Here is a 14,752-nt window from a genome sequence, read left to right as displayed (position 1 = left end):
TTAGTGGGACTGCAGGCTAGGGCCTGAAAGTAAATGATGGTGGGGGGGGGGGGGGGAGGTGTAAGGCAGAAGGTTTGCCTAGGGCACCCATTAATCATTTTGAAAGTTGGCTCCTATGTCAATGTGAGATCTGAGAAGAGCAAACATCGAGCTGTTCCGCCTAAGGACATTCATGGGCACATGATCTGCCTGACTGCTGAAACCTAGTGAAGAGTTAAAGATGTTTGATGAAACATAAACCTTGATGAAACGCAGCTAAGCTCAGAGTCTCATTGAAGCAAATATCTCTCCATTCTCTGTTTCCCCTCAACTAATGACGCAGGCTGGAGCTGCAGGGCTGAACACAACTCATTTGAGGTTCCAATTAGATCTCCTTCATAGGAGAGTGATACACGTGCTCCTCAAGATAAAAGAGAATTGTGAAATCACCCAACACACTAACTCCAGGTCTCAACACTGCTGTTTGCTACTGTTTGGACAGGTCAGGATGTGCTTCAAGGTAAGACTCTAGAAGTCTGCTTTCTCTCTGTATGCAACAAGTGTGTGATCTGCAAAGAAACGATAAGCTACTGATCTATGTATGTTATTTTGACTTTGCATATATTTGTCACAATCTCCTGGGTTTGACTCAGCAATCTGTCATTGACTCTTATGGTAAATCAGTGTAGTTCAGTTTGTGTCATTTTAATTGCTAGCACTAGATAGGGTGACTCTGACAGCACAGTTTCAGCTCCAGTTTGGATAAGATGTGTTGACCATCCCCCCCCCCCCCCCCCCCCCCCCCCCCCCCCCGGCTTCTTTTCTTTCTTTTGCTTCCTTTGAAGAAGTGAGTGAGAAACCCTGATATGGGCTGATGCAAAGATTTTTTTGTAGTGTAAACACTGGTGTCAGAGAAAGTCTTCTCAGCTAACTACACACAGCCTGTAATCCTATCCCTTCATGCTTTGGTGTCTACCTTTATTTTATTAAATAAAAGAAGATGAAGGCTGCCTGTGATGCCCATCACTGGACTTACATTTTCTTGTTAATTTGAAGTGCTCATGAAAGACAGCTAAGTGGACAAAACTTAACTCTTCCTCCTTGACAACCTAATTTACTCTGTCACTTATGAACTTTAACGCAATGCCACTCTGTATTTCTCATACCGGAACTGGCGATCGCCATCACGGTACTATGTAAGCCACATTGAGCCTGCAAACAGGTGGGAAATTGTGGGATACAAATGCAACAAACAAATAAATAAATAAATAACTTTGAGAATACATGATAGTCTCTTACAGAACAGTTATAACATGGAGAGCAGCAGTGCAGACTTTACACATACAGTCAGTGCTCCAGCACAGAAGAGGTACTGGGTGTGTGCAAGATGCACACACCCTTATGTACTGCTCCATCACAGAACAGGCACAGTATCGACAATGGCAGTACTAGCTTTGCATACACCTACATGCACAGTGCTCCAACCCAGAGCAGGTACCGCACAGACATTAAATGCTTGCCATAAGTATATAAGTACATAAGTATTGCCATACTGGGAAAGATCAAAGGTTCATCAAGCCCAGCATCCTATTTCCAACACTGGCCAATCCAGATCACAAATACCTGGCAAGATCCCAAAAAAGTATAAAACATTTTATACTGCTTATCCCAGAAATAGTGGATTTTCCCCAAGTCCATTTAATAATGGTCTATGTACTTTTCCTTTAGGAAGCCATCCAAACCTTTTTTAAACTCTGCTAAGCTAACCGCCGTTACCACATTCTCTGGCAACAATTCCAGAGTTTAATTACACATTGAGTGAAGAAACCTTTTCTCAGCTTCGTTTTAAATTTACTACATTGTAGCTTCATCGCATGCCCCCTAGTCCTAGTATTTTTGGAAAGCGTAAACAGACGCTTCATATCTACCCGTTCCACTCCACACATTATTTTATAGACCTCTATCATATCTCCCCTCAGCCACCTTTTCTCCAAGCTGAAGAGCCCTAGCCGCTTTAACCTTTCCTCATAGGGAAGTCGTACCATCTCCTTTATCATTTTTGTCGCCCTTCTCTGCACCTTTTCTAACTCCACTATATCTTTTTTGAGATGCGGCGACCAGAATTGAACACAGTATTCGAGGTGCGGTCGCACCATGGAGCGATACAAAGGCATTATAACATCCACATTTTTGTTTTCCATTCCTTTCCTAATAATACCTAACATTCTATTTGCTTTCTTAGCCGCAGCAGCACACTGAGCAGAAGGTTTCAACGTATCATGAACAGCGACACCTAGATCCCTTTCTTTGTCGGCGACTCCTAACGTGGAACCTTGCATGACGTAGCTATAATTCGTGTTCCTCTTTCCCACATGCATCACTAAACTAGATCCTGCAATGCCTGCTAGATTCTATCTGTTAATGCTGTGGTACAAACTTTTTAAAACTAAGTGGAAAAGACTGGAGATTAGTTGATAAAATTTGCTTTTTATATTTTATATCTAGTAAGATGCATTAGCATTTCTAACACACCTACAATTAGTGTGGGTACTAACAGTGTAGGCACCTATAGGGATATTGTAGGCGCGTACACGTTAACACGTGTACATAGTTAACGTGCATTAAAAACACTAACGAACCTATAACATGACTTAGCAAACAGGGCCCTTAGCCTGTTCAGCTGAAATTGACCAAAAACCACCCGGATATTCAATGCTGGTCACCAGAAATGGCCTGGCATTGACTATCTGAGCTCAGCGCCGACTGCGGAAGTCAGCCTGGCTAACTCCCATGGTCTGAATATCGGGCCCTTTGAATTTAATGAAAGCTTTGGAGGGGATAGATATACAAAAGATCTACAGGGTTGGTGATTCTGTTTTCTCTCAGGACAGAGACCATATATTGAAGATGTTTTCCCAGAAATGTTCATCTCTATTTCTTGGTTCTGCAGTTTGAATTTTCTTTGATTTATGTAAAGTTTCTCAGGATCATAGATAAAAAAAATTATCTCCTTGTGCCAGACAGTTTTGACCTTCAGTGTTAAAAATTTTTTGTCTTTGTTTCTCCTGTAAATGCTTGGTTATTTTGGATTCAGTTTATTATGGAGTAGATATTCAATGTGGTTTAAGTGGGCAGGATAGGCCTTTGCCCAATTAAAACACCCTGATCTGGCTGGATGCTGATAATTAGTGGCACTTAACCTGGCAGCAGTGGCTTAGGAAGGGGGGGCGGTGGGGTGGTCCGCCCCGGGTGCACGCGCTGGGGGGGGGGGGGGGTGTCGGCTCGCTGGTTCCCTGCTCTTTCTGCCCCGGAACAGGTTACTTCCTGTTCCAGGGCAGAGAAAGCAGGGAAGCAGCAGAGCCGAAGCAGCTCCCAGTGACGTGCACTGGGGGCGGATCGGCCCTCCCGCCTGCCCCCTGCTGAAAGGTAGGGTGCGTTTCAGGGGGGGGAGCGCTCCAGAGGGGGGGCACCGTGCCCTGCACCCGGGGGGGGGGTGCGCAGTGGCAACCCGCCCCAGGTGTCAGGCACCCTCGCTACGGCATTGCCTGGCAGCACTGCCGAATATCAGCTTGACCACCACAGCACTGTCTTGGGCCAGAGCCCTTCTTCGTCAGATCAGAAATTTGCAAATTTTGATAAGTAACAGCATATATAAGAGTGGAGGAGTGGCCTAGTGGTTAGGGTGGTGGACTCTGGTCCTGGGGAACTGGGGAACTGAGTTTGACTCCCACTTCAGGCACAGGCAGCTCCTTGTGACTCTGGGCAAGTCACTTAACCCTCCATTGCCCCAGGTACAAATAAGTACCTGTATATGTAAGCCGCATTGAGCCTGCCATGAGTAGGAAAGCGCGGGGTACAAATGTAACAAAAATAAAATTAAATAAATATAAGGGAAACGTCAAAGTATTTCAGTGATGGTCTGAAAGGATGAGGGAGGGGTGGGCTAGGTGAGAAACAGAGAGGGCTGAGAGGATGGGGGACAGAAGCAACTCAAATTGAGAAGAATCAAAAAATATGTTTTTTTTATCCTGCTAAGAAATAAAACATTGACAGGGAAATAGATGGCCCAAGAACCACCACACGAGATATAAGCTAGAGAAACTGCCTCTGCCTATACTGGGTGGCCCTGGCAACATCTGGAAAAATCTGGAAACTATGACCACAAAAAGGAACTTTTTTTTTTTTAAAGGAAAATATGCTTTCAATATCCTAATTTTTTCTTTCTTCAAACTAAACCCCTGTTTACCAAGCCACGCAGCAAAGCCAACACAGACAATTCAAAGTGAATGGGCTGTGTCGGCATTAGTGCATCACCAGCCATTAGCGCGGCTTAGTAAACAGGGGGAGGGGTAAGAGTAACAAGGAGAGTTGCCCTTGTTTCAATTACATCCTGAGATGTCTCTAAAAATTCAGTTAAATCTGTAGTTTCCAGCTCTGTGTCTCTACCTGCTTCTGAAAATAAACGTAAGTACAGGACAAAAAGGTAATTAAATCTGAATCTTCAAAAAGCAAGATTTCTTTAAGATATTTTCTCAGAAGAATATCTGGTGCTAACAATGTATAATATGGAAAATTCAATAAACGCAAATTGTTTTCATCTTGTTCTCCATATTTTCGAAACATTGATGTATAACGAGACTGTCTTTAATTGCCAATGAACTAGCGCTCTGAAGAGTCTTAACCTGTGGAATAACTTGTTATAAACTTTTAGCAAGCACTGGCATCTTTGAATCCATATCCGCCATCTTATTTATGGTCCGCTGGGAGAAATCACATAATTATGGAATAGAGACACTCAACCAAGATTCAGTTCTAGTGACCACTCTCCAAATATCAGCTAACGAGACATTAGATGGTGATTCAGTCTCTATTTGAGGAACAACTGGATGCTTGACAGCCATCGGCAAAGGGACAGCTGTCTCTTGCAAGAATTCACAAGTCTGAGAAATACCCTCTCTGGGTGGGAGCAAACCTTCCAGAAAAAGCCCCTTACCTCGGATATCAAAGGAAGTAGTTGGCTGTGAGGGGGAAGGACAACCCCCAGAACTTAAGGAGGGGCCTGAATCAAACAGACCAAGGGGAGTCAAAAGGAACCTCCCTCCCAATGTCTGTTCATTGGGCCCACAGCTCTTGGTGTACTAACTTTCACTCTGACCTTATTATTGCCTCTGCGCTTCCCCATCTCTGAGCAACAAATAGGAAAATAAAGCCAGTACTTTATATCCAATAGCTTGGGTACAGATTCAGGCTCCTCCTGTTCCTCCTGGGCTCCATCTGGGCACACCCCTTTGGGCACGTGCCTATAGCTGCGCACTGCAGGGGCGGCAGATCTTTAAGTAGAGGGGAGCGGTGCCGAAAGATGACACTGGGCGCTGCTCATGTGGCATACAGCAGGCAATCAGCTCTCCTCCGTTGACTGGACCTCCAGAAATTCTCTGCTCCCAACTGCTCTGCAGAGGCAACAGATCTTTACAAAGATGGGAGAAGTGCCAGTGAAGAAGTGTATTTTAAGCCTGTAAAATGTATTGGATATTTTCTTGTCTTAAATATGATCGAAGTGTATTTCTTCTGTTTGGCCAGCAGATGGTGCATGTTTATGCTTAAAGCTGTTACAAAAGACTGACTTTTTTTTCTTTTATTTGGCACACAGATAATAGGAAGTGCCTGTAGTGATGTAACCAGTTTTTCTTTGAAGCTTGATTGTTCTGGGCTCTGATTGGCCTGGAGTTTTGAAATTACCCAGCAGTTGTTGTTGGGTGTTGTTTCAGTCTTAGCCTGGAAGAAGAGGGAGACAGATCTCTTTGCCAAGGGTCTGTGAACAATAATATGCCCTGATCTTCCCAAATACTGTTTAGACACTATATAGATAATTAGTTAGTTTTCTAATTGATCCATTTTTAAATTACTTGTTACTGTTTGCTATTTGCACATTTTTGTTCCACTGTTCAATATTTTTATGAGAATAAACACAATTGTTTGTTCATTCTGCCTGTCTGGACTGATAAAGAATCCTGGTGGTTTGTGTGTTGGGTCTCTGAGTGGTTTCTGGGAACTGTGGGACTACTGGGAGTGGGCTCCAGTAACCTAGAAATCACTGGGGATAATTGGAGAGCGGGAGACTCACCCAGAAGTGATTGTGACCCAGTTGGTGGGAGGAGGGTGCTAGTGTAGAGCACAATTGGAAGGTGCAGGCAGACCTGTGCTGGGGATAGACCCTCTAAGTGGCTGTGGGATAACCCCAGGCGGTGTTAAGAGGCAAGGGTTGCCAGCTGAGGAGGGGACAGGAAGGAGAAAAGTTGGATCATGAAGTGGACAGGGAGAATAGGGTGGTGACATCACATCCAGCTACAAAAAAGTGCTGGAATGAGGTGGAACCTGGATTGGCCACTGTTAGAAACAGGATACTGGGTTTGATGGACCTTTGGTCCCAATATGGCAACGTTTATGTTCTTATGACTTCCAGGACCTGCAGGAGACAAAGCTGCCTTAATCTGTGACACTGCTGAAAGGTCAGATGACTGTAGCACGGGGGTTGGGGAGAGAAAGGAAAGAGATGTTGGACTGTGAAGGGGTAGAGAAAAGAGAAGAGAAGGAACAGAGATATTGGACTAACAAGGGGAGGGAGAGAGACCCTGAAAGTCTGTGTACCGGGCAGGGGTGGGGTCTTTTATGCATGATCAGGAGGGACCTGGGCACCCAAGGCCCGTATGCCTTATTTTGTCACAAAAATTTAATCACAACTTATCTTTTTCACTAAATGCCATTTTGCTAAAACAGATCTTAATGTACACTTCCTGAATGATGTCATTTTGAAAATAGAGATCATCCAGTTTTTACAGTATCTTGCAGTAATACCTGTCAATAATAGCAATCATTTTTTTTAAATAATAGTACATTTGTTTTAGGGGTTATTTAGAAAAATGTTGGGGAGCCCGTTTTTTGAGAGAATACCATATGGAATTAGGGGATAAGCACCTATTTGCCTTTATAAAATAGGAATAAAATAAGCACCTTTTTGGACTCTTCATGGGTGTAACCTGTTATGAAATCAGGCCCTCCAAAACTATAAGTGTGTGAAAGGGGGGAGAGAGGAAGACACAGAACAAACTAAAGAACCGGAACATACATGTTCACTATATTCTCATAAACTTCTCGGTTCTACTGAGATTAAAAAGGAAACAAAATGACAAATATGATGTTTGATCGTTTCCAAAGGAAAGCACATCTCTGCGACTTCTGCAGTGAGGCCTAAAATGGAATGATATGTTATTTCCAATCTACCAGCTTTATATCCTAACTCTTTCCACAGTCCGGCAGTTCTAGATCTAATTTTATCTTTGGCTATGAGTCACAGAGATCTGTGGTTTGGAAGGTTTATTTCCCCTAGTCTCTGACTTCTACTTTTCTCATCTGATTGGAATATTTGTTCCATGTTGTTCTTGGATACTGTTCATATTGGAGACTAGGGGGTCCTTTTACTAAGGTGCACTGAAAAATGGCCTGCAGTAGTGTAAACATGTGTTTTGGGCGCGCACAGAATTATTTTCTAGCGCAGCTACAAAAAATGCCTTCTTTTTATTTTTGCCGAAAATGGACGTGCGGCAAAATGAAAATTGCCACACGTCCATTTTGGGTCTGAGATCTTACCGCAAGCCATTGACCTAGCAGTAAGGTCTCACGCAGTAACCGGGCAGTAATGGTCTACACGTGTCAAATTCCACTTGACGCATGTAGCTGCCATGCGTCAGAAAATAAAATATATTTTTAGATATGCGTAGCGGACATGCGCCAAAATTGAAATTACCTCAAGGGCCATGTGGTAACTGGGTGGTAACTGCAATTTGGCACGCATTAGGCGTGCGTAGGTGCCTACGCAGCTTAGTAAAAGGGCCCCTAGTTTTCTTGAGGGGATGGGGAAGGGGTGTTATTTAAATGCATTTATGTGATCAGCAGTGCAGCAAACCACAACAATACTTTAAAAAAATCTAATCTAATTTAATATTGACACTTTTAGACCGCATTTACCCAAACAAGTTGGGCCCAACGTGGTTTACAAGAAGAAATAAAGCATAAAAAAGTGAAATACATTCCAATACAATAAATCAATGCTTAGTTAAAAACTTTTAAAGCAAAAGCATGTCTAAGTGTTTCTGAAATATTGAATACAATGAAAGTTTTTTGATTGAAATAGGCAGGTCATTCCAAACTTGAATTGCTTTATATGAAAATGATTGCTCTAAAATTCACTTGAAGCTAACAGACTTGAAAGAAGGGAATACTAAGGAATGACAATCCTTTAACCCAGGGGTGTAGCCAGCCACCCAATTTTGGGCGGGCCTGGGCCCAAGATGGGTGGGAAGAAGAACCCCGCCCATCCCACAGGTGATTTGGTCTCTCCTCTCACCTGCATGCCATGTGGTCTCTCAAAGTGGAGTGGAAGAGTGAGTGGTTAGGTTGGTGGACTTTGGTCCTGGGGAACTGAGTTCAATTCCCACTTCAGGCACAGGCAGTTCCTTGTGACTCTGGGCAAGTCACTTAACCCTCCATTGCCCCATGTAAGCCACATTGAGCCTGCCATGAGTGGGAAAGCACAGGGTACAAATGTAACAACAAAAAACAACTCCCTTCTCCTACACACCTTTCACTGGCAGCAAGCAGCAGCTAATACACACTGCTTCCCACTGATGTAACTTCCTGTTTCAGTATATTTATTTATTTGTTGCATTTGTATCCCACATTTTCCCACCAATTTGCAGGCTCAATGTTGCTTACATTATGCCATAGTGGTGATCGCCATTTATGGGTAGAGATTTACAAGTGGTATTGCATTAAAGGCATATAAATGTTAAAGTAGAATACAAAGTGGCATTGCATTAAAGTTCCTGAATGATAGAGAGAGATAAAGAATAAGTTAGATAATCAACTATAGAAAGGCCATTTCTGGCATGAGAAATAACGTGGCAGTGCGTACTGCGTAGCATTCATTAGTGGCAGCGAGGTTTATCAGTCTAGTGTAAGGAGTTCGGTTCTGTCTAGTTCATGTAAAGTCTAGTTATCTAGACTTTAGGATGAGTCGTTATGGTAAGCCTTCTTGAACAGATTGGTTTTCAGTAGTTTTCGGAAGATTGTTAGGTCTTGCATTGTTTTTATGGCCTTTGGTAGAGCGTTCCATAGTTGTGTACTTATGTAGGAGAAGCTGGGTGCATATGTGGATTTATATTTAATTCCTTTGCAGTTGGGGTAGTGGAGATTCAGGAATGTGCGTGCTGATCTTTTTGTATTTCTAGTTGGCAGGTCTATGAGGTCTGACATATAGATCGAGGCTTCACCGTGAACGATTTTGTGGACCAGGGTGACAGACTCTTAGCAGTGCAATACTGGTAAAAAAGAGACAGAAATGCATTTTCTCCTGTACTTTGCAAAATAAAAACAGAAAAAAATGTACATTTTACAAAGCGGGTACATCTCAGTCCTTACAAAGTATTAAATAAAAATAATTTTTTCCTACCTTTGTTGTCTGGTAATTTGGCTGATCCCAGTCTTTTTTTCCATGTTCCATGAGTCAGCCTTACAAATTCTTTCCAGGTTGACCTTTCCATTTCTTCTCTCGCCTCTTGTCTTCTTCCTTTCCTTCTCTACATTTGTTTGGCACTGATCTTTCATTTTATGTCCCCACTATCAAATAGCTGTGTATAGAGCTGCCAAGTGATCCAGTTCCAGAAGGGAGATATTTCAACCAGTCCTAGTGTGAACTCACATTCCAAATTCATGTAGGATTTGCAGTCCCTGATTCTACCCATCAAAATCTGTGTTGTAGTACATCCAAAATGATTTAAGAAAATGCACTCGAACCCCTCTACCATTGTTTGAACAATTTATTTTCTCATTTGCTTTGGTCCCACTGTCTCTTTTCTGTTTTTCTCTGTTTCTTCTGCCTTTACAGGGTCTCTTGCCCGTGTGACATTTCTTCTGTCTCCAAGTGCACCATCCTTTTTTTCTTTGCACCACTATTTGACCTGTCCAGCATCTCTCTTCTGTGTCTCTTGTCCCTATCCTACCCCCAAGTTCAGCATCTGCCCTGTCTCCATCTCCCCCCTTTTTCAGCACAAGCCTAACTGATCTCCTCATCTCCCCCTTTCTAGCATCTGCCATCCTGGTGTCCCCACCTCTCCCTTTTTCTAACATTGTACTGTGTCCCCATCTTCCCCCTTTTTCCAGCATTACCCCTGTTACCATCTTCCCCCTTTTCCAGCATTACCTCTTTGTCCCCATCTCACCCCTTTTTCACCATTGTCCCCATATCCCTATTCCCCCTTCCAGTGGTGCCCCTCTGTGTCCCTATCTCCTCCTCCCCTTTCCAGTAGTACCCTCTTTGTGTCCCTATCTCCTTCCCCCTCCCATGTGATAATCTTTGAATAACTGTCTATTATTATTATTATTAGCATTTGTATAGCGCTACCAGACGCACGCAGCGCTGAACACCTAATACAAAGAGACAGTCCCTGCTCAAAAGAGCTTACAATCTAAATATACTTATGGCTATGATTTCTGAGCATGTGGTATCAATAAAGGACAAACTTTTAAATGCCCAGTTGGGTATATATGTGAATCTCAACTTTGTTAAATGTTTCAGACATATCCATCTATTTATTCCCATGATATAACTAAATTCTATTATTCTGTCTCACTGTATTTTTAAATGTAAGCCACACTGAATCTGACTTTGCTTGGGATAATGTGTGATATAAATATATATTAAAAAGTACTTTATCCTCCACCTTTCAAGACACTGCCTATCCTGCTGGATAGTGATGGCACAAGAAAAGCAAGTTTGGTCCAGTGAAGACTAACTCAAAATAACTTGTTCCTTAGCTGAGCCCTAGTATTACCATATTCTACCAGCAACAATAATTTTGACGCTGTTTTAGTGATATTCAACTGTTATTTCTTTACTCCTCCAGCTTTTAAGGCACTGCCTATCCAACTGAAACAGCTTTAGCATTGTTACAGATGGACCAACAATAAAGAACGACAATGTGTATGCAGCAGATCATAAGTTTGCTTGCTTTGAACTGAACGGCAACGACAGCTGCGTGGGGAGGGGGGGGAGGTGGAAACAGATTACCCAAATTGGCTTCCTTCTTAAAGTGGCTAGATAAGCTCAATTCCACTCCCGTCAATTAAACCTCCCTGGGCAGCTTTCTCCCTTCTCCAGCCCCCCTTCCCCACCAGCTTTGCATCTTTCACCTTCTCTTCTGCCCGTCTCTCCCATCCGCGTGGTCACTTTTTACTTCCCTGAAGCCTTCTTCCTCCTGCGCAGCACCGGCGATTCACAGTCAGCCTTCTGCCAGCGTTGGGACCTCTCCTCAGGCACGTCCCACCTCTGCGGAAAACAGGAAGTTGCAATAGAGTAGGCGGGACGCGCCTGAGGAGAGGCCCCGACGCTGGCAGAAGGCTGACTGTGAATCGCCGGTGCTGCGCAGGAGGGAGAAGGCTTCAGGGAAGTAAACAGTGACCACGCGGACGGGAGAGATGGGCAGAAGAGACTGGAAAACATTAAAGACTCAGGAGGGAGGGAGCAGAAAAAAATATTTATTGCACGAGGCGCATAGGCGCCATTTTCTCTAAACAGCTGTTTGGGGGAGCGACCACTCCTCCTGTGCCCCACCTAGCTACGCCACTGAGTAACTGATAAAGCTATCAGTCAGTGGCATTGAAGACTTTGAGGTCGATATTAAGAATACGGAAGTTAGACCAGCTAACTCCTGTGGTCGGCACTAAAACTGGATATTCAATGCCGGGCCGTTTCCGGTGACCGGCACTGAATATTTGGTTTATTTTTGGGCAGTTTAAAGATAGCTAGCTAAGTCGATATTCAGACTTAGTCAGTTATATTTATACCAGCTAAAGATATACCAGGTTTTCACACGGCCAACTATGGCCACTAAGCCACCTTTAAAAATCAGTGGATAGTCGGTTATGACAAGGGATAGCCGGTTATCACCGACTGAATAGCAGCAGATAGCCAGTTAAGTGCTATTTACCCGGTCAGCAGCCGTTCTGGCTGCTTAAATAGCACTGAATATCGGGGGGGGGGGGGGGGGGGGGGTTGTGAATGTGTCAAGGTTGAAGGAGGACACTTTGAACACAAATTAGAATTAACTAAGAAAAAACATTATACTAATGTATTTTCAAAGGTCATGCTTAATTGTTAAACAATTGCAAAATATTTTGAAACTATGTAAAGGGTCCCATTTTTTCTAGACACCGTGTACACGCCCCCCTTGCTGTTACATGCTATAGCATTTACATATGACCTTATAGAATAGCACCCAGTGCACTTATGAATGTAACTGCAATTTTGGTACCTCTGACATACGTAAATTATTTGGTACATAAATGTAGGCACGAAATTATGGAAATTTGCCCTTAAGCGCTGATATTCAATGCATGGAGGATAATTTTATAATGACATTTTTGCATATGATGGTATTAGCACCTAAAATGCCTCTTATAAAATTACTCAACTTATAAAAAGTATGCACAACAATCATAACATAAATACTTTTAAGCAACCCAATCATAAGCATATTTTGGGACAGGTTTTATGCATGTTTTATATATGTACTTCATAAAACATGCATATGTAATTTACTCATGTTTCCAAGTAGACAAAATTGTCCATAATGTCTCTTTAGGCACAATATCTGCTGGATTTGTCCTGGTATTTTTATGTGGTCACAGGTGCCCTTGGTGCTCATTATCAAAGCAGATGGATGTCTCAAAATGACCAATAAAAGGTCCATCTACCAAAAGAAAGGCAGAATTTAGACATTTAACACTTCAGTTCACGCAAATAGCAAGGGAGCATGTTGGAGGCATGCTATGGATGGAACTAGGGTGGACCCAAAATTAGAACATCTTTCAGCGATAATGGTACAAGAAGAAATGTCCACGTTTGAAAAGGAGGACATTTTTATCGAGACCTGTTTTAATCATGTCCAGGGTACAAAAAGGTGGCCCGATTGAGCAGCTGTTCACTGGAAGGATGAAGGCATGACCCCTCCTTAACCTCCCAGTGGTTACTGACCCCCTCCTACCCCCCCCCCCCCCAAGAAGTGAAAGTGACTGTGGATACCAGGCTCTATGACAGCTTCTGGTATAGAGCAGCAAGCAAGTGTAAGGAGTAACCTAATGGTCAGTGCAGTGTTTTGTTTTTTATGTTTTTGTGTTTTTTTACTCCATGAACATCCACCAGACAGACGTTCTGTGGCTGTCTGGTGCTGGTTTCCCTTCCCTCTCATTGATCCGCCCTATGATGTCATCACATTCCGATACGAGGGCGGACCAATGGGAATTGTGTTACGAACCCAGGTATCCAGATGTAGAACGTTGGAGGTGCAAATTATTATATAAGATATGAATGCCATAAAAGTAGGTACAAAAATGTCTGTCTGGCATCGTTTGTACAAAAATGGCCATACAGATGTCCCTGTAGAGCAGAATGGCAGCCTAGTAGTCAGTGCAGTAGACTTTAAACAATGGTATTGTCAAGGGTGTGGGCTGAGTATGTTGGTCACGCTATTGCTCACCTAAAGGTGTGGGCCCAGTATCCTGGTCACATCGCTGCCCACCCAAAGATGTGGGCCAACTATCCTTGTCACACTGCCATCCACGTGAAGATGTGGGCTGAGTATCCTTGAAGATCTTTGTCTCCCTAGTTCAATTCCATCCCACAAGGATGATCCAATAAAATTAGCAAGTCCGCAATCCTTTTGGGAATTGTCCAAACAAAGGTAACAATCAAAGACAAAGGCAATAATCTAAAGCAAAAGTGAGTCTGTGATCCCTTAGCAAAAATCCAAAGCAAAGGTTAGTCCACATCTATCCACCAACAGGCACTCCATGAACATCCTGACCTATAGACTCAATTCCGACTTTTATGGCCTGTCTAAAAAGGGGCTGACCATGCTCCTACATAGGAAATTGAAATGTTATTTCTTTATTATATTTTAAGTATTTGAATTTTTTATTATTGAAATTGATTGTTGAATCTGTACTTCCTAGAAATGGCTAGCAAAATCTTTTGTGAAAGTCAACCACCAGGTTGGAGGAACAAGAAAACACTACGAACGTAGAAGGGTAGTCAAACTGTATTGGTCCTTTGCGGAGAATGAGCTTTGTATTTGTATTTTTATCTTTTTCTCTTTTCTCCAGCTCAGGCAGTAAGCCAGCTCTGGCAGAGAACTACTTTAACGACTAGAGTGAAACACCTTCCAACACTACACAGACCAAGCTGGAAATTAGCACCGTGCTGGCACAGGGCTAGTTAAACTCAGCTGCCATCTTCCCTCTTCTGAAGGATAGACTGGGCAGCTACTGCTCTCTGGAGATGACACGATGCCTGCAGTGTGCCCCTTGGAACTGGCTGAGAGAGAGCAGGGGGTCCCGGAAACTGGTGCTGACAGTGGTTTTTGTAGCGCTGTTGCTGGACAATATGCTGCTTACTGTTGTGGGTATGTTGAGGTCACTTGTTTGTGCTGAGTGCACAGCACTGGGAAGGAGAAATCATTCACAGTGCAGGAGGTGGCTTGATGATAACCTTATAGAAACTGAAAGCTTGAGATTTGATAACCTGATTATTCTTACTGTAAACCATTTGCTCACATTTATCCCCTAGGAACTTTTCATTTTGCTCTATTTTAAACTGCCCACATTTGCAAGGAAAATCTATATGTATATCTACACACACACACATACATATCTATCTATC

At 43.0% G+C, this 14,752-nt stretch overlaps 1 protein-coding gene across 2 annotated transcripts in view; it reads left to right on the top strand.

Annotated features, from left to right (window-relative positions):
• The first annotated feature begins 277 nt into the window (after nt 1–277).
• Nucleotides 278–14,752, top strand: part of SLC18A1 (solute carrier family 18 member A1) — a 65,762-nt gene continuing 51,287 nt past the window's right edge. The window contains exons 1-2 of one of the 2 annotated variants that reach the window (XM_030201969.1): nt 278–499; nt 14,197–14,495. In XM_030201969.1, coding sequence (XP_030057829.1) covers nt 14,372–14,495 — 124 coding nt within the window. In that variant the 5' untranslated portion in view covers nt 278–499; nt 14,197–14,371. Of the gene's footprint in view, nt 500–9,329; nt 9,360–14,196; nt 14,496–14,752 lie in introns of those variants that run through there. The other variant, XM_030201970.1, reaches the window with a different exon arrangement.

The sequence above is a fragment of the Microcaecilia unicolor genome, chromosome 4 (assembly GCF_901765095.1).
Source record: "Microcaecilia unicolor chromosome 4, aMicUni1.1, whole genome shotgun sequence".
Classification (NCBI taxonomy): Eukaryota; Metazoa; Chordata; class Amphibia; order Gymnophiona; family Siphonopidae; genus Microcaecilia; species Microcaecilia unicolor.
Note: the sequence above shows the minus strand (reverse complement) of the source record. Positions and strands in the feature narration are given on the sequence as shown.